This window comes from Petaurus breviceps, unplaced genomic scaffold (assembly GCF_028583685.1).
Source record: "Petaurus breviceps papuanus isolate PSGF00001 unplaced genomic scaffold, PetGlider_PUasm1.0 110, whole genome shotgun sequence".
Lineage (NCBI taxonomy): Eukaryota > Metazoa > Chordata > Mammalia > Diprotodontia > Petauridae > Petaurus > Petaurus breviceps.
In genome coordinates, this window is record NW_027185597.1 from 124,574 (window position 1) to 152,084 (window position 27,511).

A 27,511-nucleotide genomic window follows, 5' to 3' on the forward strand; every position below is an offset into this window, starting at 1 on the left:
ACACACACACACACACACACACACACACACACACACACACACACACATATATATACACACACACATAGTCAAACAAAGCAAATTCCCACATTGGCCATATCCAAAAACGTATATTGAATTCTCATCTATCAAGAGGTGGGGAGTGTATTTCATCTTTGTTCTCTAGGATCATGGTCTGTAGTATTGGTCAGAATTCTTAAATCTTGCAAAGTTGTTTTTCTAATTTCCTTTTTTAAAATTAATTTATTTACTTTTAGTCTTTAAAATTTACTTCTGTAAGATTTTGAGTTCCAAATTTTCTCCCCATCTCTCTCCTCTCCCCACTCCAAGATGGAGTGCAATCTTATGTGGGCTCTACATATACATTCATATTAAACTTATTTTCACATTAGTCATGTTTCCAGAAGAATTAGATACAGTAGGAGAAATCACAAGAAAGGAGAGAGAAAGAGAGAGAGAGAGAGAGAGAGAGAGAGAGAGAGAGAGAGAGAGAGAGAGAGAGAGAGAGAGAGAGAGAGAGAGAGAAAGAAAAAGAAACTTACATCTGCATTCAGACTCTAAAATTCTTTTTCTGAATACAGAAAGCATTTTTTTATCATGAATCTTTTGGATTTATCTTAGATCCTTGCACTGCTATGAAGAGATGTCTGTTAAAGTTAGTCATTGCACAATGTGGCTGTTATTATGTACAGATGTACAGTGTTCTCCTGACTTTACTCAGCATCAGTTCCTATAAACCTTTACAGGGCTTTCTGAAATCTGCCTGCTCATCTTCTTACAACACAATAGCATTACACTAGATTTATATACCAAAACTTGTTCAGTCATTCCTCAACTGATGGGCATTCCCTCAATGTCCAATCTTTGTCACCATAAAAAGATCTTATAAATATTTTTGTACATGTAGGTCCTTTTCCCATTTGTAATTATCTTTTTGGCATACAGTCCTAGAAGTGGTATTAATGGGTCAAAGAGTATGAACAGTTTTACAGCCCTTTGGGTCTCATTCCAAATCGCTCTCCAGAATGACTGTATCAGTTTACAACTCCATCAACAATGCATTAGTGTTTCAATTTTCCCACAATTTCTCCGGCATTCATCATTTTCCTGTTTTGTTATGTTAACCAATCAGACAGATGAAATGTGGTACCTAAGAGTTAATCTGATTTGTATTTCTCTAACCAATACTGATTTAGAGCATTTTTATATGACTATAGATAGCCTTATTTTCTTACTCTAAAGATGGCCTGTTCATATCCTTTGACCATTTATCAATTGGGGAATGACATGTATTCTTATAAATTTGATTCGTTTCTCTATATTTTAGAAATGAGACCTTCATCAGAGACACTGGTTATAAAAATTCTGCCCCAATTTTTTGCTTCCCTTCTAATCTTCTTTGCATTGTCTTTGTGCAAAAACTTTCCAATTTGACATAATCAGAATTAACCATTTTGCATCTCATAATGTTCTCTATCTCTTGTTTGGTAACAAATTTTTCCACTCTCCATAAATCTGACAGTTAAACTATTCCTTGCTCTCCCAGTTTGCTTGTAATATCAGCCTTTATATCCAAATCATGTACCCAGTTTGACTTTTTCTTGGTATACTGTGTAAGAGGTTGGTCTACGCCCAGTTTTTGCCTTACTATTTTCCAGTTTTCCAGCAGTTTTTGTCAAATAGTGTATTCTTATCCCAGAAGCTGGGGTCTGAGTTTACCACAGAATAGACTGCTCTAGTCATTGACTACTGTCTTGTGTACCTAACCTATTCCACTGATCCATCACTTTCTCTTCTTAGCCTGTACTAAATAGTTTGATGATTGCTGCTTTATAATATAATTAAAGATCTGGTATGGCTAGGCCACCTTACTTTGCATTTCTTTTCATTAATTTCCTTGATATTATGGACCTTGTTCTTCCAGATAAGTTTTGATTTTATTTTTTCTAGTTCTATAAAATATTTTTATTTTAGTTTGATTGGTATGGCACTGAATAAGTAAATTAATTTATTTAGAATTGTTATTTTTATTACATTAGCTTGGCCTTCTGAGGAGCAACTGATGTTTTTCTTAATATTTAAATTTGATTTTATTTGTGTGAAAAGTGGTTTGTAATTGTGTTCATATAGTCCCTGGGTTTGTCTTAGCAGGTAGAACCCCAAATATTTTATAATGTCTACAGTAACTTTAAATGGAATTTCTCTTTCTCTCTCTTACGGTTGTGCTTTTTTAGTAATATATAGAAATATTGATGATTTATGTGGGCTGATGACTGAAATATGCCTTTTTCTCAATAGTACTTGGCACCTACACAAAAAATTCCCATGTATTAGAGCATAAAAACCTCACAATCCAATGCTGAAAGGCAAAAATATTAAATGCATCCTTTTCAGATCATGATGCAATAAAAATTACATGTAATAAAGGGGCACAGAAAGATAAACTAAAAATTAGTTGGAAAATAAATAATCCTAAAGAATGAGTGTGTCAAACAATAAATCATAAAACAATAACTTCATCCAAGAGAATGACAATAATGAGGCAACATACCAAAACTTAGGCGATGCAACAAAAGTGGTTCATAGAGGAAGTTTTATATCTCTCAATTCTTACATGAATAAAATAAAGAAAGAGGAGATCAATGAATTGAATGCAATTTAAAAAAGCTAGAAAAAGAACAAATTAAAAATTCCCAATACCAAATTAGAAATATTGAAAAACAAAGGATATTTTAATAAAATTGAAATTAAGAAAACCAATAAATAAAATAAGAGCTGGTTTTATGAAAGAACCAATAAAATAGGTAAACCTTTGGTGATTTTGATTTTAAAAAAGAAGAAAACCAAATTACCAGTATCAAAAATGAAAAGGGTGAATTCACCACTAATGCAGAGGAAATTAAAACAATAAATAAGAGCTATTTTGGCCAATTGTATGCCAATAAATTTGACAATTTTAGTGAAATGGATGAATATTTACAAATATATATATATATATATATATATATAAATCACTCAGATTAATAGAAGAGGAATTAAAATACTTAAATAACAGCATTTCAGAAAAATAAATTGAATACACCATTAAAAAAAAAAACAAACTCCCTAGATAAAAAATATCCAGGGCCCGGTAGATTTGCAAGTGAATTCTACCAAACATTTGAAGAACAATTAATTCAAATACTATATAAACTATGGTCAGGAAATATGTGAAAGAGTTCTACCAAATTCTTTTTATGATACAAATATGGTGCTGATGCCTAAACTAGGAAGAGACCAAACAGAGAAAGAGAATTATAGACCAGTTTCCCTAATGAATATAGATGCAAAATTTTTAAATAAAATATTAGCAAAGAGATTACAACAATTTATCATGAGGACAATATACAATGACCAGGTGGGAGTTATACCAGGAATGTAGGACTTGTTGAATATTAGGAAAACTATCAGCATCATTGATCACATCAATTAAAACAAACTAACAGAAATCATGTGATTATCTAAATAGATGCAGAAAAGGCTTTTTACAAAATACAATGCTCATTCATATTAAAAACACAAGGGAACATAGGAATAAAGTCTTCCTTAAAATGATATATAGCATCTACCTAAACCCATCAGCAAGTATTATATGTAATCAGGATAAACTAGAAGCATTTCCAATAAGATCAGGAGTGAAACAAGGATGTCCATTATCACTACTGTTAATCAGTATTGTACTAGAAATGTTAACTTTAGCAATAAGAGAAGAAAAAGAAATTGAGGGCATTAGAATAGCAAAGAACAAACTAAGCTATTACTCTTTACAGGTGATATCATCATATACTTAAATAATCCTAGAGAATCAAGTAAAAAATAACTTGAAATAATAAACAACTTTAGCAAAGTTGCAGGATATAAAATAAACCCACATAATCATCGGCATTTCTATATATTCCCAACAAAGTCTAACAGCAAGAGATAGAAAGAGAAATTCCATTGAAATTTACTATAGATGATATAGAATATTTGGGATTCTACCTGCCAAGACAAACCCAGTGACTATTTGAACACAATTACAAAGCACTTTTCACACAAATAAAGTCAGATTTAAATAATTGGGGAAAAATCATTTGCTCCTGGGTGGCAGAGCTAATATAATTAAAACAACAATTTTAACTAAATTAATTTACTTATTCAGTGCCATATGAATCAAACTAAAAAAAAAATATTTTATAGAGCTTGAAAAAGTAATACCAAAATTCATCTGGAAGAACAAAAGTTCCATGATGTCAGGGGAATTAATGAAAAGAAATGCAAGGGAAGGTAACCTAGCCATAAATTATATTATAATCATCAAACTACTTAGTACTGACTAAGAAAAGAGAGCAGTGGAATAAGTTAGGTATGCAAGATAGTAGTCAATAACTATAGTGATCTACTCTTTGTTAAATTCAAAGACTCCAACTTCTGGGACAAGAACTCATTATTTAACAAAAACTGCTGGGAAAAACTGGAAAATAGTGTGGCAGAAACTGGGCATAGACCAATATTTACACGGTATACCAACACAAAGTCAAAATGGATACATGATTTGGATAAAATGGCTGATACTATACCAAAAGGAGAGAGCAAGGAATAGTTTACCTGTCAGATTTATGGAGAATGGAAGAATTTATAACAAACAAGAGATAGATAATCTTATGAAACACAAAATGAATAATTTTGACTACATTAAATTGAAAAGTTTTCATGACATTGAGGGGTGGAGCCAAGATGGCAGAGTGAAAACATTAACTCACCTGAACTCCTCCATAAATTCTGTCAGTAACCTCTAAAAAGTGAATCTAAATGGATTTTAGAGTGACAGAATCCATTGGGAGATGGAACGTGGAAGATTCCATGTCCAGAAGCATGGCATATTCCCAGCACACATAAGTCTAGGCCAGGGGGATTGTGGGGGCTGCACCAGTGCTGACCTGAGACCAGATGACAGCAAAGCCAGAGCAAGGCCCAGTACGTGGATCCACCACAGGGGTGATTCTCAGACCTCTCATCTCAGGATAGAAGATCTGTCAGGTCTGGGTAAGAGAAAGAGCAGGGCCTATAGCAGTGGCAGTAACCATTCCTGGAGCTATCAACCCACAGCCTGGATATTTAAAAATCACCTACCTGAACTTCCAAAAGCCAAGATGGTGGAGTAAACCCTAGCTGATCCAATCCCCCTCTCTGACCCTGAAAACCAAAAGAACATTGCACCAGTGTAAAATCCTGAAATAGTGGAACCAGTGGCAGGCTTGGAAGTCCAAGAGGAAGGGCATGGCTGAGGCTGTGACAAGCCTGAAGTGAAGGGTGGGAGGTGTTCCAACAAGATCCATCTCAGCTTGCCGTCAGGAGATCCCAAAGCCAAGGGGGTTAGGGGGAGCGGGGAACCAGCAAGCACTAACACCAGAAACCCAGGTGGTCTTAGGGCAATCAGGGGAATCTTCAGACACCAGCATGACCCTAGCCAGCAGATGCTGAGTCTGCCTGAGCTCTAGCCCAGGGGCACAGAAATGGAAACCTGAAGTGGCCAGACCACTCGTCCCCCAAACCTTACTCTGTGAGCTTCAGTGTAACCCAGGGGAAGCACTGAAAGTCCTTACCTTGGCCTCAGTCTAGACACCCAGAGGTCACAGCACACAAAGTCAACAACAAGGCCCCTAGATACCAGTTTAAGAAGCTTGAGTCAGAGCCCTCTGTACCCTAGAAGCAGAAATCCACTTTAAAAGCCAGAAAATAGGCAATCACAATGGGCAAAAGCAAGTTGGAAAAACAAAAACAAAAACGATTGAATCCTATTATAGCAAGGAAGAAGAACCAAATTCAGAGGACAGCATGGACTCTATACCCACACCTGAGGCATCAGAAGGGAATATGAACTGGTCTCAAGCCCAAAAAGCATTCTTAGAAGAGCTCAAGAAGGAATTTTTTTAAGTAATCGGGGTTAAGTAACTTGCTCAAGGTTATGTGACCAGTATCTGAGCCTGGAACTGATCCCAGGTCTTCCGACTCTGGGGCTGGTGCTCTTACTCACTGCACCACCTGGAAGAAGGATTTTAAAAGCCAGATTATAGAGGTAGAAGATAAATTGACCAATTCTTTTCAAATTACAATTGCCAAAATGGAAAAAAAATCTCACTGAAGAAACAAATCCTTAACAAGTAAAATTTGTGAATTGGGGAGGGAGGTACAAAATCTAACTGGAGAAAATAAATCCCTAATAATGAAATCTGAACATTTGTAAAGGTTGCTTCAAAAATTAACTGAGGAAAATTAGAATCAGTAAAAGGAAAGTTAAAGACTCCACGAGGCATCAAGAATCAGTCAAACAAAACCTAAAGATTGAAAATTTAGAAGAAAATGGAAAATATCTCATTGGAAAAACAACTGACCTGGAAAGCATATCCAGGAGAGATAATCTAAGAGCTATCAGTCTGCCAGAAAGCCATATTGAAAAAAAAAGCCTAAGAAATTATCAAAGAAAACTACTCTGAGGTCCTGGAACCAGAGCATAAAATAGTCATCAAAAGAATCCACCAAACACCTCCTAAAAACAGTCCCAAATTGAAAACTCCAAGAAATATAGTAGTCAAATTCCAGAATTATCAGGTCAAAGGGAAAATACTGCAAACAGCCAGAAAGAAATAATTCAAATATCATGGAACCATAGTCAGGATCACACAGGACCTAGCAGCTTCTATGTTAAAAAGTCTGAGATATTGGAATATGTTATTTCATAAGGCAAAAGAGCTTGTACTACAACTAAGGAACAACTATCCAGCAAAACTGAGCATAATCTTTCAGGCAAGGAGATAGTCATTCAATGAGATAAGGGATTTTCAGACCTTCCTGATGAAAAAACCAGAGCTCAATGAAAAATTCGATCTCCAAATACAAGACTCAAGAGAGACATAAAAAGGTAAACAGGGAAAATACACACACACACACACACACACTCACATAACTTGTGATTCAATAAGAGCAAACTGTTTACATCCCTATATGTGAAGCTGATAACTGTCAATATTGAGAATTGTATAACTATCATGACCTTTAAAAGGGATATTCATAGACAGAGAGTGTGGGTGTAAATTAAGTAATCTGATGATAAAAAACTTTATTAAGGGGTGCAAAAGGGATTGTAATGGGAGAAAAGGAAAGGAGGAGGCAGAAAATGGTAAATTATGCCACATAAAGAGACGATAAAACATACTATAGTAGAGGTAAAGAAAGGAGGGAGATGAATCTTGTATGAACTTTACTCTCATTGGTTTTGGTTCAAGGAGTGAATAAGATACTTAATTAAGTATAAAATCTATCATGCCCTACAGGCAGTAGGAGGGGAAAGGGGGATAAATGGTCAGTGGATATAAGAGAGGGAAGAGGTACTAAGGGGTAAGGGTAGGTAAAGAGAGTGGGTGCATAAGGAGGGAATAGTGAGTGAAGCAGTGGTCAGAAGGATAATTCTTAAGGAGGGGAAGGGAGAAATAAAAGCAAAAACAAGGAAGGGAAAGAAACAGATAGTCATCATAACTGTGAATGTGATGGGATGAACTCTCCCATAAAAAAGAGGCAGATAGCAAAATGGATTAAAAGCCATAATCCTACAATATGCTGTCTACAAGAAACACATTTGAAACAGGGGGATACACACAGGGTAAATGCAAAAGCCTGGAGTAGAATATATTATACTTCAGCTAAAGTAAAAAAAAAAAAGCAGGGGTAGCAGTCCTTATCTCAGATAAAGCAAAAATAGATCTAATTTAAAGAGATAAAGAAGGAAACTATATTCTGCTAAAAGGCACCATTGAAAATGAAGCAATATCATTACTAAACACATGTGCACCAGGCAGTATAGCATCCAGAATCTTAGAGGAGAAGTTAAGAGAGTCAGAGGAAGAAATAGATAGCAAAACTATACTATCAAAACTATACAATCTCCCCCTCTCTGAACTTGATAAATCTAAGCTTAAAATAAACAAGAAAAGTTAAGGACGTAATGGAATTTTAGAGAAGGTAGATATGATAGACCTCTGGAGAAAATTGAATGGGAATAAAAAAGAATATACCTTCCTCTCAGTGGTACATGGCACATACACAAAATTTGACAATGTAATAGGGCTTAAAAACCTCACAATCCAGTGCATAAAGGCAGAAATATTAAATGCATCCTTCTTAGATCATTATGAAATAAAAATTAGATGTAATAAAGGACTATGAAAAGATAGACTAAAAACTAATTGGAAAATAAATAATTTAATACTAAAGAATGGGTGGGTCAAACAAGAAATCATAGAAACAGTAAATTCATTCAAGAGTATGACAATAATGAGACAACATACCAAAACTTGTCGGATACAGCAAAAGTTGTTCTTGGGGGAAGTTTTAAGTCTCTAAATGCATACATGAATAAAATAGAGAAAATGTAGATAAATAAATTAGGCATGCAACTGAAAAGCTAGAGAAAGAACAAATTGAAAACCCATGATTAAATACCAAATTAGAAATACTGAAAAGCAAAGGAGAGATTACTAAAATTAAAATTAAGAAAACTATTGAATTTATAAATAAAACTAAGAGCTGGTTTTATGAAAGAACCAATAAAATTGATAGACCTTTTGTAATTATGACAAAAAAAGAAAGAAAGCAGAAAAACAGATCACCAGTATCAAAAATGAAAAGGGTAAATCTACTGCCAATAAAGAGGAAATTAAAACAATAATTAGGAATTATTTTGCCCAATTGTATGCCCATAAATTTGACAATCTTAGTGAAATGGATGTCTATTTACAAAAATATAAATTGCCCAGATTAACTGAAGAGGGAGTAAAATACTTAAATAACCCCATCTCAGAAAAAAGAAATTGAACAAGAAAACAATGAACTCCATAGGAAAAAATCTCCAGGGCCAGATGAATTTACTAGTGAATTCTATCAAACATTTAAAGAACAATTGACTCCAATACTTTACAAACTATTTGGGAAAATTGGAGAAGAAGGAGTCCTACCAAATTCTTTTTATGACACAAATATGGTACTGATACCTAAATCAGGAAGAGACAAAATGGAGAAGGAAAATTATAGACCAATTTCCCTAATGAATATAGATGCAAAGATTTTAAATAAAATATTAGCAAAAAGACTACAGCAACTTATCATGAGAATAATACACTTTGATCAGGTAGGATTTATTCCAAGAATGCAAAGATAGTTCAATTTTAGGAAAACTATCAGTATAATACATCATATCAACAACAAAATTGGTAGAAACCTATGATTATCTCAATAAATGCAGAAAAATCTTTTGATAAAATACAGCACCCACTGCAATTAAAACACTAGAAAGTATAGGAATAAATGGAGTCTTCCTTAAAATAGTAAGTAGCATCTATCTAAAACCATAAGAATATATGTATTGGGCATATGCTAGAAGCATTTCCAGTAAGATCAGGGGTGAAACAAGGATGTCCACTATCACCCCTTTTATTCAGTTTGGTACTAGAAATGTTAGCAATAAGCAATAATAGAAGAAAAAGAAATTGAAGGAATCAGATTAGGCAAAGAAGAGACTCAGCTATCAATCTTTGCAGATAGTATGATGATATACCTAGAGAATCAAGTAAAAAACTACTTGAGATAATAAACTTAGCAAAATTGCAGGATATAAAATAAACCCACATAAATCCTTGGAATTCCTATACATTTTTAATGAAGTCCAACAAGAAATAGAAAGAGAAATTCCATTCAAAGTTACTTGTTCACATTACAAAATATTTGGGAATCTACCTGCCAAAACAAACCCAGGACCTATATGAACACAATTACAAAACATTTTTCACACAAATAAAGTCAGATCTGCATAAATGGAAAAACAACAGTTGCTCATAGCTGGGTCAAGTTAATATGATAAAAATGGCAATTCTATCTAAATTAATTTACCTATTTATTGCCATTCCAATCAATCTACCAAAAAATTATTTTATAGATCTAGAAAAAAAGAGCAATAAAATTCATCTGGAAGAAAAAAAGTTCAGAATATCAAGGGAATTAATGAAAAGAAAAATGCTAGGGAAGATGGCCTAGCCACACCAGATTTTAATCTGTATTGTAAAGCAGCAGTCATCAAAACTACTTGATACTGGCAGTGGAATAGATTAGATACATGAGACACGGCAGTCAATGACTATAATAATCTACTGTTTGATAAACCCAAGGACCCCAGTTTCTGTGATAAGAACTCAGTATTTGACAAAAACTGCCTGGAAAACTGGAAAATAGTATGACAGAAACTGGGCATAGATCAACATCTTACACAAATACCCAAACTAAGTCTTAGTGGGTGCACTATCTAGGTATAAAGGCTGATAATGTAAGCAATCTAGGAGAACAAGAAATAATTTACCTGTCAAATTATGGAAAAGGGAAGATTTTAATGCTAAACAAGAGTTAGAGAACATTACAAAATGCAAAATGGATAATTTTGATTACATTAAGTTGAAAAGATTTTATTTACAAATAAAGTCAATATAATCAAGATTTACAGGGAAGTGGAAAATTGGGAAAGAATTTTTACAATCAGTATCTCTGATAAAGGCCTCATTTCTAACATATACAGAGAACTAAGTAAAATCTTTAAGAATACAAGTTGTTCCCCAATTGATAAATGGTCAAAGGATATGAACAGGCAGTTTTCAGAGGAAAAAATTAAAGATATCCATAAGCATATGAAAAAATGCTCTAAATCACTATTGACCAGAGAAATGCAAATCAAAACAACTCTGAGGTACAACATCTAGCCAGTCAGATTGACTAAAATGACAAAACAGGAACATTATAAATGTGGAGAGGATGTGGAAAAATTGGAATACTAATGCATTGTTGGTGGAGTTGTGAACTGATTTAACCATTATGGTGAGAAATCTGGAACTATGCCCAAAGGGCTATAAAAATAAGTATATACCCTTTGACCCAGCAGTACCACTTTTAGGGCTGTATCCCAAAGAGATCATCTAAGTGGGAAAAGGACCCATTTGTACAAATTTATTTATAGTAGCTCTTTTTTTGGTGGCAAAGACCTGGAAATCAAGGGGATGCCCATCAACCGGGGAATGGCTGAATATGTTATGATATATGAATGTAATGGAATACTTCTGTGCTATGAGAAATGAGGAGCAGATAGACTTCATAATAACCTGGAGAGACTTACCTGTGACAACTAACTTTGATAGACCAGGCTCCTCTCAGCCATGCAAGGCCAGAAGACAACTACAAAAGACTCATGATGGAAAGGGATATTCACATCCAGAGAAAGAACTACAGAATCTGAATGCAGATTGAAGCAAACTTCTCTCTCTTTTGTGTTTTGTTTCATTTCATCCCTTCTTCCTTGTTGTTCACTCCATTGGTCATAATTCTTCTTTACAACTTGATTAATGTTTAATGTGAAGGTATTTTAGAACCTGTATTTGATTACATGCTGCCATGAGGGATAGGGAGGAGGAGAGGGAGGGGGAGAAAATTTGAAAATCAAGGAATTGTGATACTGACTGTTGTAAAGTAAAAGTAAATAAACAATTTTATAACATAAAAAAAGAAAAAAGAAAAGTTTTTACACAAACAAAGCCAATGAAATGAAGATTAGAAGGGAAGCAGAAAATTTGGGCAGAATTATTACAACCAATATTTCTGATAAAGGCCTCATTTCTAAAACATATAAAGAACTGATTCAAATTTATAAGAATACAAGTCATTCCCCAATGTATAAATGGTCAAAGGATATTAACAGGCCATTTTCAGAGTAAGAAAATAAAGCTATCTTTAGTCATATGAAAAAATGCTCTAAATCACTATTGGTTAGAGAAATGCAAATCAAAACAACTCTTAGGTACCACATCTCACCTGTCAGATTATCTAATATGACAAAACAGGAAAATGATGAATGCTGGACAAGCTATGGAAAATTGAAACACTAATGCATTGTTGGTGGAGTTGTAAACTGATCTAACTATTCTGGAGAGAAATTTGGAATGATGTCCAAAGGGCTATATAACTGTGCATACCCTTTCACCCAGTAATGCTACTTCTATGGCTCTATCCCAAAAAGAACATGCAAATGGGAAAAGGACCCACATGTACAAAAATATTTATAGCATCTTTTTTGTGGTGGCAAAGATAGGTTATTGATGGGATGCCCATCACTTGGTGAATGACTGAACATATCATGGTGTATGAATGTAGTGGAATACTATTGTGTTATAAGAAATGATGAACAGGCAGAATTCAAAAAACCTGGAAATACTTATATGAACTGATGCTCAGTGAAGTGAGCAGAACCAGGAGAACATTGTCCAAAGTTAACCGCTACAGTGTGCAAGGACTGATTTTGATAGATTTAGCCCTTCTCACCAATGCAAGGACCTAAAACATTTCCAAAGGAAGCATCATGGAAAATGGCATCCATATCCAGTGAAAGGACTATGGAGTCAGAATGAAAAGTGAAACAGACTATTTTCTCTTTTGCTTTTTTTTGTTTGTTTTCTTTCCCATGGTTTCTTCCATTTATTATAATTCTTCTATGCAACCTGACTAATGTGAAAATGTCTTTAATAGGAATGTATGCATAGAGCCCCCATCAGATTGCACACCACCTTGGGGAGAAAATTTAAAACTAATGGAAATGAATATTGAAAACCAAAAACAAATTAATTAATTGAAAAAATAAATAAGAAATGATGAGCAGGCAGCCTTCAGAAAAAACCTGGAAAAACATATGAACTGATGCTGAATGATGTGAGCAGAATCAGGAGAACACTGTACACAGTAACAGCCACATTATGTTTTGACTGGTTTTGATTGTTTTAGCTGTTCTCAGAAATGCAAAGAACTAAAACAACTCCAAAAGTCTCATGATGAAAAATGCCACATCCAGAGAAAGAAATGTGGAGTCTGAATGTGGATCAAAGCATACTGTTTGCTCTCTTTTTTTGTTTTGTTTTGTTTCATTTTTCCTTTCTTATGGTTCCAACCATTCATTCCGATTTTTCTGTACAACAAAACTAATGTAAAAATATGCTTAATATGAATGTATATGTAGAGCTCATATCAGATTGCACGACATCTTAGGGAGAGGTTAGGGGAGGGAGGTGGAGAAAATTTAAAAGTTATGGAAGTGAATGTTGAAAACTAAAAATAAATTATTTATTTTTTAAAAATCTGAAAAAGGTATATTCCTTGCTATTCCTGTTCAATTTCCTCCAGAGGTCTACCATATCTAACTTTTGTAAAATTCTATTCACTTCCTTAACTTTTTTCTTGTTTATTTTCTGGTTAGATTTATCTAGTTCAGAGAGGAGGAAGTTGAGGTCCCCCACTAGTAAGGTTTTGCTGTCTATTGCTTCCTATAACTCCCTTAACTTCCCTAAGAATTTGGATGCTATACCACTTGATGCATATATGTTTAAGAGTTATATTATTTTATTGTCTATGGTGCATTTTAGCAGGACATAGTTTCCTTTCTTATCTCTTTTAATTAGATCTATTTTTGTTTTTGCTTTGTCTGAGAGCAGGATTGCTACCCCTGCTTTTTTTTTGCTTTAGCTAAAGAATAATATAGTCTATGCCAGCCTTTTACCTTTACTCTGTGTGTATCCCTCTGTTTCAAATGTGTCTCTAGTAAAAATCATGCTGTTGGATAATGGTTTTTAATCCATTCTGCTATCCACTTCCATTTTATGGGACAGTTCATCCTATTAACATTTGCGGTTATGATTACTATCTGTGTCTTTCTCTCCATCCTATTTTCTACTCCCGTTTATGCTTTTCTCTCTCCTCCCTTTTTCTCCTCAGTAGTTTTGCTTTTGACCACTGCCTCCCTCAATCTGCCCTCCCTTCTATCCACCACTCCCTTTTCTATCCCCTTTCCTCTCCTACTTCCTATAGGCCAAGTCAGATTTCTGTACTTAACTGAGTCTATTATTTCCTCCTTGAGCCGAATTTGATGTGAGTAAGGTTACAACAATGCTCATCTCCCTCCCTTCTTACCTTCTACTGTAATAGGTCTTTGCACCTCTTCATATGATGTAATTTACCATTTTCTGTCTCCTCTTTTCCTTTTCTCCCCTTTCTATCACTTCTCACCACTTAATTAGGTATTTTTATCATAGAAAAGTTAACTTATACCCATACCCTCTGTCTATATCTATCTGTCTATATGTCTGTCTGTCTATCTATCTATCTATCTATCTATCTATCTATCTATCTATCTATCTATCTATCTATCATCTATCTATCTGTCTCTCTGTCTATTTATCTATCTATAATCTAGCTATACCTTCTAAATATTGTTGTAAAGATATAGTTCTCAAGAGTTACAAGTATCATCTTCATATGTAGGGATGTAAATAGTGTGCCCTTATTGAATAACAGGTTTTGTTTTGTTTTGTTTTTTTCTTTCCTGTTTGCCTTTTTTATGCCTCTCTCGAATCTTGTATTTAAAGATCAAATTTTCCATTTAGCTCTGATCTTTTCATCAGGGAAGTTTGGAAGTCCACTATTTCATTGAATATCCATCTCCTCCCCTCAAAGATTATGCTCAGTTTGGCTGGGTAGTTGATCCTTGGTTGTAATCCAAGCTCCTTTGTCATATGGAATATCATATTCAGGGCCCTCCAGTCTTTTAATGTAGAAGCTGAAAAGTCCTGCATAATTCTTACTATGGTTCCATGATATTTGAATTGTTTCTTTCTGGCTGCTTCCAGTTCTCCTTGATCTGATAATTCTGGAATTTGGCTGCAATGTTCCTTGGCATTTTCAATTAGAGATCTCTTTCAGGAGGTGATGGGTAGATTATTTTGAAGTCTAATTTACCCTTTGGTGCTAGGATCTCATGGCAGTCTTCCTTCAGGATTTCTTGAAAGATGCTGTCTAGTGACTTTTTTTCATCATGGCTTTCCGGTAGACCAATAATTATTAAATTATATCTCCTGGATCTCTTTTTCAGGTCAGTTGTTTTTCTGGTCAGGTATTTTATGTTTTCATCTATTTTTTCATTGTTTTGATTTTGTTTGACTGATTCTTGATGCCTCATAGAGTCATTTGCTTTTACTTCCCCAATTCTAATTTTTAACAAATTGTTTTATTCAGTTTTACTATTTCCTCTTTCATTTGTCCAATTCTGCTTTTTATGGAGTTGTTTTCTTCAGTGTACTTTTTTTCCCATTTTGCTAATTGTATTTTTAAAGGAATTGTTTTCTACAGTCGATTTTTGTCCTTCCTTTTCTAAATTGTTCATTCTCTTTTGCATACTTTTCATTTCTTTTCCCAATTTTTCTTCTACCTCTCTTATTTGATTTTAAAAACTCTTCTTGAGCTCTTCCATGAAGATTTTTTGAACTTGAGACAACTTATATTTCCTATTCGAGGTTTCAGATGTGGATATATTGGCAATATTGTCCTCTTTTTAATTTGTCTTTTGATATTCCCTGTCACCATACTAATTCCCTATGGTCAGTGTTTTTATTTGTTGCTTTTGGCTCATGGTATTTTCCTTTATCTTGGCTTTGAAAGTTGTTCTCTTGTTGCTGGTTTTGTATGCTGAGGACTCAGGTGCTGGCAGTTAGAGGTTGTAGGGGTCTGGTAGCTTACCTGGTCCTGAGATGGAACTGGTGGCAGTGACTGGTGTGTGCCAATGTCAGGTGGAGTTTTTTTGCATTTCCCCATTGTTACACTGAAACTTGGGGTAGGATAGGGGTGTTCTGACTGCTATAGGTCACCTCCTCACTGTAAAGCCAAGCAAGAGCAGCTTTCCAGGGGACTGCTGCTATGAACAGCTTTCAAGGTTCTGATTACACAGTATGGCAAACTCTTTATTTATTCAATAACAACTCAGAGCAAAACATTCACAGAAAATCAAGGTACAGCATTCACAATGTACAACTTATCACAGAAAATCGAAATACAGCATTCACCATGTCACAACTCAACAACTTATCACTAAAATGGCCACGTGGTTTTCACCAAAGTGGTCACATAGTTTTAAACAAAGTACATTCATTTAATCAATCACAAAATCCTTAATTCAATCACAAAATACAAAAGTCAAAGTTTTCCACCCATAGGTCACAGTAAATCATAATCTTCTCAGTCAGTACATAGTTTCCAAGTAAAGTCTTCTTCCAGCTTGACACACAGATGGCTCTCAGATTCTGAATGATTCCTCTTCCATGGTCCCAGTTCCTATCTGAATTCATCCAACTTTCACCTGGGTTCAAAGACAGGTAGCTCCCAGCTCCTTGTCCAGTTCTTCATCCAGTTCCTTGTCCAGTTTCTCTTCCATGTTGAAGTTCACAATGTCCAGTCCATCTCGAATCTTTCACAGCCTCTGTTTCTACGAAGACAAGGCTTAACAAAGCCACAAGAACATTCATCCACATTAACAAAGTCACAACAGCCTTTGTACAAAGTACTAGCACCACAGTCATGCTTCCTCAGTCTTTGACAGCTCCTTCTGGCCCTCAGGAAGTCCTCAGAAGCTCCAGCTGGCCCTCAGAAATCCTTGGCAGCTCCAGCTGACCATTGGAAGTCTTCAGTACCATAAGCTCCATTCTCAAAATCAAAATCACTTTATCTAGACTCCATGGGGCTTGCTCCAAGAAATTCTGTCTCAGTTCTCAATTCTCATTACTCTTCTCAGTTCTTTTCAATTCTCTGTTCAGTCTTCAGTCCAGCAGCAGCTGCCCTGCCTCCACAATAGTTATCCCAAGAAGTTCTGAGTGTCCAGCTTGTGCTCTTCCTTATATACAGCACAGCTCCTCCCCAGAAGTTCACAAGTTGTGGGGTTCACAGTTCTGTTTCTTAATGGACTTGATACAAGGCTCAAAAGAAACTTGAAGTAAAACAAGGTGTTATTTCAATAGTTGAAACAAGGTATTAATTCAATAGCTAAAACAAGGTGTTAACTACTTCTTTGCTTGCCATTACACTCACCCAGAGCTGTGCTAAACCAAGGGTAGGTTCACTTGCTGGTGGATGGATGCCTGTCTGCCAGCACACATGGTGGTGCTCTGAGTTGGCATCTGCCAGTTCCCCTGGCTGTGCCAAGGCATTCAGTGGGGTAGAGATGGGGGTGTACAACACCTGGTGTTGGTGCTTGCCTGCTCCACTTCTCTGTATCTCAGGATGTCCCACTGACTTGCTGAGGTGGGACTTGCTACTGGATTGCCAGGACACCTCCCATCCTGTACTGTTCCCCTTTCAACCATGACAAGAGGGAGGTTTGCCATTAATCTCCCAAGCATACTGAGCTAAAAGTCTACTGTACCCCATCTTTCTGCTGTCTTTAGTTGTTCCAGGATTTTTTCTGGGGTGATATTTTCTGGTTAATATGGGAGGGTGAGAGTGACTTACTGCTTACTCAGCCATTTTCATTCCTGGAAGTGCAAAGTTGTTTTTCTTCATAATGTTGTTTTTATAGACTGAGTTGTTCAGATTTTGCTAACTTCACCATATCAATGCCTGCAGGTATAACCCATTTTCTCTCTCCATTTTGTCAGTCAGTCAAAGTGCACTTATTAAGTACCTACTATGTGCTAGGCACTGTACTAACTGCTCATCTCTTAAAGCAAAGTCATAATCCATTAAATTTATAAACCGTAATTTCTTTAGCTATTCCACAGTACATGGGTAGTCCCCATTGGATTTTAGTCTTTTGTTATCATAAAAAGAACTGCTATAAATATTTTTTGTACAAATATTAATATTTGTACATGAACAATTTCTTTGATTTATTTGGAGTATAGGCTTTGTATTGGTATAGGTGGGTCAAAGGGTATGCACAGTTTAATTGCTTTTTAGGCATAGGTCAGAATCTCAGAATGGCTGTACCAGTTTGCCACTCAACATTGCAGTACATTAGTGAGCCTATTTTCCCACAGCCCACCCATGAACCTATACCTATGATAAAAATTCTGCCTTCTTCTTCTTGTCTCCATACTCCTCGGGGCACTTCCAAGCAAAATAATCTACACTGTGATTCAGATTCTGTTCTATGAGATAGTGTATCTTAAACAGCAAGGGATACTGAAGGTGTGGGATCTGCTGTGTTTTATCCAATGGCAACAGATGTTCAGGAGAGTCTGTGCCATATTTTAGTTCCCCCCAACCTCTTTCTGGGATGAAAAAGATGCCTCTCTCTTCAACATAAAACGTTTCCTTATGACAAATAGCTTCCAAGGTTTGTCACACTGAATTCCTGTTCCATGTAGAATATGTATCTAACAGAGACAGCAAGAGACAATTTGTGATGTTTCATCTCCTAATGTCATCATCAAAAATCAGAGTTATAATCAGAACATCCTATTTTTCCTTAACAACTCATTGTGAATCTATCACCTATGATATTGTAAATCCTTATTGAGCCGATATAATAGTTCTGCATGTATGAACCCTTTGGAGTTTGGAGTCATTACCTACCAAATGTTCATAATTCAAGGCCAGTTTGCATGAAAGACACTAATAAGTGATCTAGCAATACTTTCCAGTGGTTGCTAACTGTTCTCATGACTCCCCTTTCCCAGGTACAAATTGGCTGCCACTCTGATGATCTCAATGAGGCCGAGGAGCTTTGCCGAGCACCTGTGGTGATTCACAGATGCTGCCTGGACAGACCAGAGCTGTCAGTCTCCTCCCTCTGGGGGGGCCTCATCTATGTACTTGTGCCCAAGGGCAGTAACCTGGGTCCTGTGTCAATCACTATCACTGGAGCTGTGCCTGCTCCTTACTTCAAACTGGGTGAGTAAAGACTTCATGAATGCTAAGCCCAAGGGTAACTGGAGGAAGGGCAAAGTAATTACAAAGTAGGTTGTAAAGGAGGAAAATAATCTGTAGCTTGGATTGATAAAGAGGAAGAAGATATATTTGGTGGGACAAGGAAGAGATGACCTATTTTAATTTTGAGGGTAGGGCATCAGGGAACTTCCTGTGTCCATGGAGAATTCAGAGAATTATGTGGAAAGGTGATCAGGGATTGACCTTTTGTTTGCAGAAATGGAGATAGGATGCATACCAAAGGTGAGAGTAGAAGAAAAAGGCATTTAGGATCAAAGGACTTGAGTTCAAATTCTGATTCTGCTACTTACTAGTTGTGTGATATTGAACATTTTCCTTTACCTCTCTCATCAGTAAAATGATAGAGTTGTACTAAATCCACAAAATTATTTTTAAAGAATATTTTGATAACTGTGTTTCAGCACAGTTGGTTTCCTTTGTAATCCTATGTATTTTATTTTATTTTATGTGTTTAAAACTAAGGTGTCCATAGCCTTTACCAGGCTCCCAAGGGGGAACCAGGTCACAAAAAAGGTTGAGAACATCTATAAGGTCTTTAAAGTTCCTTCTAGCTCTGAATCTCTGATCCTTAATGTTACTCTTCCATTGAAGTAAAAATTTCAACTTTCAGCCTAAGGAAGCAGAAAAATAAAGGAATACTTAAAGCAGCATAATGTCCAGAGGGAGGGAAGTGATAGACACACTATACTTCATCTCATATACTGGGTCTGTCCTCAAACTTTATAAGAGCTACATTTTAAGATAGACACTAATGAGCTGTACCATACCATAGGTACCATATGTACTGTAGCATAGAAAGGGACCTGGGATAGCGAGATGGCTAAAGAGTATGTTATATGAGGGCTAATTAAAGGAAATGCAATAATATAGCTTGGAAGAAAGAAGACTTGAGGGGATATGGTAGTTTTTCAAGATTTAAAGACTGTTAGGTAGAATCAGGATGATTTGTGGTCTGTTTGGGCTAAGGGAACAAAATTATTAATAGGCAGCATAATTTACAGAAAACAATTTTATCTCAAAAAGTCATAACAATTACATCTGCCCCAAAGTGAAATGGATTGTCTTGGAAGATAGCAATTTATCCAAAGGAGACGTCTTCAAATAGAGACTGGATAGCTATTTATCAGGAACAGAGAGAAGGGAATTCCTGTTCCTATTCAGATATTGGCTGGATTAGATGGTCTCTGAGATTCTGTGACAGGCCCATTAATCCCACAATCTCTGTCTAAAGGGGAGACATCTCTGGAGGAGTGGAAGAGCTCCATCCGCCACTACCCAGTGCCATGGGGGGAGCTGGCAACAGACAATATCATCCTCACGATGCCATCTGAACATCTTCAAGACCTGGAAGACCCAGAGCCTTTGCTTCATCTCTGGGATGAGATGATGGGAGCTGTGGCCAGACTTGCATCAATAAGCTTCCCTTTTGCTCAACCTGAGAGGATCGTGGCTGATGTACAGATCTCAGCTGGTGGGTGTTCTGAAACCTGGGATGGGAGAGCTTTGTTCAGGTGATAAATCAGTACAAAGTTCACATCATATTATTATTCATCATCTTCTCTATTCAAGGCATTATGTATGATGAATGATTGTATAAGTGAGCAAGAGCTTATAAACTAGTTAGGAAAATAACAGAAAAACTACACTGAAATTTCAAAAGGAATACAGAAATTAAACAAAACATTCATTCCGTCATTCAGTCACTCATTCATTCATGTTAGTTTATTCAGTAAGCATTTATTGTGTGCCTCTGTTTGCGGCACAAGAGTTTTCACAAAGTCCTGCCGGAGAAAATAAATGCTGTGATTTCAAAGGAGGGGCTTCAGTATGTAGTGGAGTCATTTAAGGAGCCTTCAATGGAGTGTGGAGGAAATGAGCTGGGTCAGCTAGTCAGTAAGCATTTATTATGTACCCACTGAGTATCGGACACTGTTCTAATATACAAAGAAAAGCAAAAGACGATACCTCCTCTCAAGGACCACAAATTCTAATGAGGGAAAACAACTTGTAAACAACTAAGTACGAAAATGATCTATGCAAGATAAATTGGAGATAATTTCAGAGGGAAGTACTAGATTAAGGGAATAATCACTGATTACAGATGCCTGGACCAGCACCAAAGGCTGCATAAATGGGAAAGAAAAATCATCTTTCCTCACTTTAGAAGAATTCACAATATAACTGAAGTTGGTCACAAGAAAGGGGAAATCACCCACACTGTTCCTATCTTCCCAAGCTATAGATGGGACATACTAATGTTTAAAAATGTATAAAATGATAGGTAGCATTTCTATAGTGCCTACTATGCTCCAAACACTGTGCCAAATGCTTTAAAATATTATCTTTTTATCCTCACAACAACTCCAGGAAGGTGCCTTTATTTATCCTCATGTTACAGTTGAGGAAACTGAGGCAGAGATTAAGTGACTTTCCCAAAGTCACATAGCTGGTAAGTGTCTGGGGCTGAATTTGAACACAGGTCTTTCTGAATCCAGCCCCAGAACTCTACTCACCATGCAGTCAAGCTTCTACAAGAGGGAAAAAAAAAACCTTAACCGTACATGGATCATTATGGTGCTGGTGTATAATTCCAAAACTGACAGAATGTTAGAGGTACATAGAAACAATATAACCCATATGCTAGAGATAAGAAATTGGTGCTGAGCAGGTAGGGTGAAATGGGAAAAAAACAAAGTTTTTTCTCTATTTTGACTAAGTAAAGTGAAGTTATCTGTTTTCATATTGGTGTGAAAATGTTGGGCATGAGAGAATGTAGGGGAGAGATGCATTAAGTGAATAACCTAGGGATGGTAGGTTGGGCTCTCTCACATAGAAATCTTTGCCTTCTCTTCCTTCCTGCACTCCCCAGGCTGGATGCATTCAGGATATCCAATCATGTGCTACAAGGAGTCAGCAGAGGAAATACTCACTGTGAAGAAAATAAGATCCAATGGCCTCTGGGGCCCCATCCATGAGCTAGGCCACAACCAGCAACGACAGGGCTGGGAGTTCCCCCCCCACACAACTGAGGCTACCTGCAACTTGTGGTCTGTCTATGTACATGAGACGGTGCTAGGCATCCCCCGGAGCCGGGCCCACCCTGAACTGACTCCTTCAACTAGGAAGGCCAGGGTACAAGAATACCTGAGTAAAGGGGCTCCCCTAAAAGAATGGGAGGTTTGGACAGCACTGGAGACTTATCTGCAGGTACTGGAAATGAATTAGGCAGGGGGGAGAAGGGAAGATTATTATTATTACTACTGCTACTATTACTGCTGCTGCTGCTGCTGCTACTACTACTACTACTACTACTCTTCTAGCATTTATATAGTGCATCAAGTTTTACTCAGTACTTTTTATAGGTTTTCTCATTCTCATCCTCATTTGGTCCTCACAACGACCCTGTACAGTAAGTACTATTATTATCCACATTTTACAGATGAGGAAACTGAGACTGAGAAAGTTTAAGAGGCTTGCCCAAGGTACCCATCCATATCAGGTCATGGAATCCTATCTGGATCTTAATGGTGCTAGATATCCTATGGCTGCTTCTCTGTACCTCACTTGTATAGGTCTGAAAGGGAAGTGATAGCCCCATCCCTAACTATCTCCTAGTGAGAAGGCGAAGATAAATGAGGGAGTAGATGGAAAGTATTCTGCAAAGTTTCTTTTAAGGGTCTCCACAGAACAAAATGTTCTCATTTATGTAGCCCAGGTAAATGTCTCTGACTAATTATAATTATAAACCTCCTATTGGACATTACCATAAAGCATTCTCCATAGGTCTAGTCACAATGGGTGACCCCTCTTGTACCATTATTATGGCATTCTTATTGGTATTATATTGTATCAATGTATCATAATTTGACTAAGGCCTGATTTCCACTAGAGTGATGAAGTGTTCTTTAAAGTAGGTGCTTACCCAAGGTGGATAGTAGAGAATAAGACTGATTGATCACATCTAAATGGATGTTTGGAGAGGAGGAAATCCTTTGCAAATGGTAGGAATGTGGCTAATATTCAAGCAGGAGCCTCTTACCACAGTAAGGTGTACTCACTGATATTCATGTGTTAGGTTGTCTCTGGAAACTCAGACCCTTCACTCTGCCCCCTTTTCTCTTTCTCCTCTCTCAGCTACAGGAGGCCTTTGGCTGGGAGCCTTTCATCCAGCTCTTCACTCAGTACCAGACCTTATCTGGAGTGCCCGATGACAATGTTGGCAAGATGAACCTGTGGGTGAAACAGTTCTCTCACCAAGTACAGAGGAATCTGATTCCATTCTTCCAGACCTGGGGCTGGCCTGTCAAGGACGAGGTGGCTGCTTCCTTAGCCTGTCTGCCTGAATGGCAAGAGAACCCCCTGAATGTCTACATTCTCAAGATGAATTAAGGGATGCCTAGCAGGCCCAGTGTGTCTATGGGCAGGATATATCTTCATCTTCAGAACTCTATGGATTGGGTGGGAAATGTTCTAGGTGCAGTGAGTCTGCCGCATTTATTCATGTTCAAGATACTATAGTTAGTGTGAGGGAGTAAAGTCATCATGAGTGTACCACCTGTCTGAAGGGGAAAACAAGCAAAACTACATAGAAAGTTGTATAGCAGTGCAAGGTAAATAACAATAAATCCCTTTCTGCCTCCAAAAGGGGCCCCAGAACCTCCCACAAAGTGGCACCAAGTATTCTTTCCCTGGTGGTCTGGTTTTGATTTAAATATGCTATTATTCATCAATATAATATAATGGCGATAGCACTGGGTTTGGTGTCATGACTTTGCCATGTAGTACCTGTGTAACATTGGGCAAGTTGTTTAATCTCTGTGGGTCTCAGTTTCCCTATCCTTCAAATGAGAGAATTGGACATGATGACCTCTTAAGGTCCCTTTGTCTCTAAACCTAAGTTCTTATGAAATTCCTTCCTGCTCCTGAAATGGCACATTGTTGAAACAAGTTCAACTTGTGTTTTCATTTTTGGAATCCAGAAATTTTTGTCTGATCTTTTATTTTTGATCCATTGTTCTAAATGTCTGGATATGATCCCAAACTGAGACAAATTTATCCTAAGAATCAGCAGGCCCTTAACTGGTTGTCATAGCTAGTTCATCCCCAACCTCTGATATAGCCTATACATACATATATCATATATAGATACACAGATGCAAAACGTACACATATATGTATATATACATATATATACAGAGTGTCCCCAAAGTCTTAGTGAAGTTTTAAACTTTTGAAAGTTTAAGCTCCAGGGCGGCTAGGTGGCACAGTGAGTAAAGCGCTGGCCCTGGAATTGGGAGGACCCGAGTTCGGTTCTGGCCTGAGACACTTACCGGTAACACCCACACAAAAAAAGTAGCCGTGTAACTTTGGGCAAGTTACTTAACCCCAATTGCCCTCCAAAAGGCAAAAAAAAAAAAAGTTTAAGCTCCATTAGACTTTTGGGAAGGGCAGCTAGGTGGTGCAGTAAATAGAGCACCGACCCTGGAGTCAGGAGGACCTGAGTTCAAATATGGCCTCAGACACTTAACACTTACTAGCTGTGTGACCTTGGGCAAGGCACTTCCCAACTGCCCTGCCTTTCCCCCTCCAAAAAGAAAAGAAAGTATTTTGAGATGCTGTGGATACTCTCAAAGAACCAGAGTGACATGTCATACTTCCTATGATCAAACCTGCTTTTTAGGTGATACTTGGGACCTTCTCTGAGTTTTTGATGTGCAATTTCGGCAAGATCCAGTCTATTCAATAGGATATTCAACTAACCTTGAAAGGAAGGATTTTGGAATATTCCTTAAGCTACAGGAAAAGGATTATAAAATCACAAGTTGTGATAAAATATATTATGCTTTGCTCCCATCAATTCATTCTATCTGCAAATATCCTTTGCATGAAGAAAGCAGTAGTAGGAATTACATTGATGGAACTTGAGAAACCTAAACTAAAAGGTTTTCTGTCTGTGATTTGATCACCTCAATAAGCATTTATAATGTGGCTACTGAGTGCCAGGAATTGTAATAAGCACTGGAGATAAAAGAAAAGAGGCAAAAGACAGACCCTGCTGTCAAGGAGTTCACAATCTAATGTGTGTGTGTGCGCATACACACACACACACACACACATACACACACCAGGATAAATAGAAATTAAATTGAGGGGTTGGAAAAAGTTTCCTATAAAATATGCTATTTTAGTTGGGACTTAAAAGAAGTCAGGCAAAGAATTGGAAATTGAGGGGTTGCCCATCAGTAGGGGAATGGCTGAATAAGTTGTAGTATATGAATGCAATGGAATACTATTGTTCCATAAGAAATGATGAGCAGGTAGATGTCAGAAAAACCTGGAAAGCCTTACATGGAACTGATGCTGAATGAAGTGAACAAAACCAGGAAAACCTTGTACACAGTAACAGCAACATTGTATGATGACCAACTTTGATAGATTTAACTCTTCTCAGCAATGCAATGTTCTAAGACAACTCCAAAAGACTCATGATGAAAAATGCTATCCACCTCCAGGGGAAAAATGCAGATAGAAGAATACTACTATACTGTTTTCTCTTTTTTTGTATTTTGTTTTTTCTTCCTTTTTCCCTGTTGTTCTGATCCTTTTTTTTTTTCACAACATGACTGTAATGGTAATGGAATTTAAAGATCCCCTTGTATTGGCTTGGTTTTTGAGTTAAGTGTTAAAACCCCAAATGAATCCCACTTGTGGGATGGACTTGTTCTTGTGAAGAGAGGGGGCTAAACTGGGAAGAGTTGGTGCCATAGAGAGACCCAAGCAGAGAGAGGCCAGAAGAACTTTTGGGAGCAGCAGGAAGGAGGCAGAGAAAGAATTGCCAGGGGCCAGAGTTGCTGAGAGACAGAGAGAACTGCCAGCCAAAGCCACCTGGATTACTGAGAGCCAGTTGGAGCTGCCCAGGACTTTTGAGAACTGCCACCCAGAGCTGCCAAGAACTGAGGAGGCATGACTGTAGTGCCAGTATTTTTTCTGTCTGTTTTGATGTTACTTTGCCAGATTTGTCTGCTGGTAAAGGACAGTGCTATTGTTGCAGAGGTCCTGAAACTTTGCTGTTGGTTTAGAAGCCCTGAAGGAGGATTTTCTTTTTGTATGTTTACAGAAATCCTGGAGGAGAGTCTTGCAGAGACTGTTCTGCAGACAGAGTGTGAATTGATGAGGACACTGGCAATGTATATTGTGGCTTGGTTAAGTTTTCTCTTCCCAGGAACAGAGATTGCTGAGAACTTGCCTCAGGTCAAAATGAAGAAAAGACCTCTCCTTGGATATTGAATGCTGTAACCTTGTTGTGGCTTAGGGATAGATGGCCTTTGTGCTCTCCATTGCCTCTTCAAGAAGGTGCTTGGTGGTAACTGATGGTAACTGTAATTCAGTTGTGATCCAGGGGTGGAGTACTTTGATTTTTGTGCTTTGTGACTGACAAAATGAATGTATTTTGTTTATGATTGGAAACTAATCTCCAGTTGAACAGAGAAAAGACTGTGATTGACTAAATGAATGCACTTTCCAGGGGTGGAGTACTTGGGTCTTAGTACTTTGTGATTGAATTAAGGAATTACTAAATTATTGAGTTACACATGGTGAATGCTGTATTTTGATTTTCTGTGAATGTTTTGCCCCAATATGTCACTGAATAAATGGAGTTTGCTATGCTCATAATCTGAACCTGGAAGTTGCTTGTGCTTGGTGTTACAATGACTAATGTGGAAATATATGTAAAATGATTGTACATGTATAGATTGTATCAGATTGCATGCTGTCTTGGGGATGAAGAAGGGGAGAAAGGAGGGAAATTTTAGAACTCAAAATCTTATAAAAGTGAATGTTGAAATAATAAATGAATGAATGAATAAATAAATTTTAAAAAGAAGTCTGGGAAGTCAATAGGTGGAAATAAAGAGGGAGAGCAGTTCAGGCATGGCAGACGACCAGCAAAAATGCCCAGGGCTGAGAAATGGTGTGTCTTTTTCATGGTAGAGCCAGTAGAAGACCAATGTCAGTGCCATGAAAAGTTCATGCTTGGGAGTACGATACAAAAAGCCTGGAAAGTGGGAGGAGATTAGGTTATAAAGGACTTTGAATGCCAGAGTATTTTATATTTGATCCTACAGGCAATAAGAGGCCACAGGAATTTATTGAGTAGAGGGGTGATAGTAGGAGCTGTACTTTAGGAAAATCATTTGGTGGTTTAATGCTGAATAGATTGAAGTAGGAAGAGACCTGAGACAGGCAGACCCACAAGCAGGACATTCCAGTATTCAAGGCACAAGGTGATGAGGGCCTGCACTGTAGCAGTGTCAGAGGAGAGAGAGGGGCATATTCCAGAGATTCTGCAAAGGAGAAATCCATGGGCCTCAGCAGCAACTTGTCATCTGACACAATGAAGGTATTAAAAAAAAATAAATATGCACCATGAGACTTTAGGACATCAACACAGAAGTTGAAATGCCAGTGAAATTTATGGAAGATATATAGCCCTAAGTCAGTGCATCTTTCACTTTTCAGGCTAAAAAGAAAAAAAAGTTCTTGCTATGTGCCAATCATTGTACAACTAGAGGATATCCCTTGATATCCTCAAGAATTAAGACATTCTTCTGATAAAAAGGAATTCAGACAGAAGAATCTTCCTGTC

The 27,511-nt window shown here is 37.1% G+C and overlaps 1 protein-coding gene across 2 annotated transcripts in view; it reads left to right on the forward strand.

Moving 5' to 3' along the window:
- Nucleotides 1-26,540, forward strand: part of LOC138155427 (TRPM8 channel-associated factor 2-like) — a 34,110-nt gene extending 7,570 nt beyond the window's left edge. For both annotated transcript variants that reach the window (XM_069080707.1, XM_069080774.1), the window contains exons 5-8: nucleotides 18,594-18,807; nucleotides 20,096-20,335; nucleotides 21,734-22,071; nucleotides 22,999-26,540. In XM_069080707.1, coding sequence (XP_068936808.1) covers nucleotides 18,594-18,807; nucleotides 20,096-20,335; nucleotides 21,734-22,071; nucleotides 22,999-23,253 — 1,047 coding nt within the window. In that variant the 3' untranslated portion in view covers nucleotides 23,254-26,540. The remainder of the gene's footprint in view (nucleotides 1-18,593; nucleotides 18,808-20,095; nucleotides 20,336-21,733; nucleotides 22,072-22,998) is intronic.
- Nucleotides 26,541-27,511: the final 971 nt, after the last annotated feature.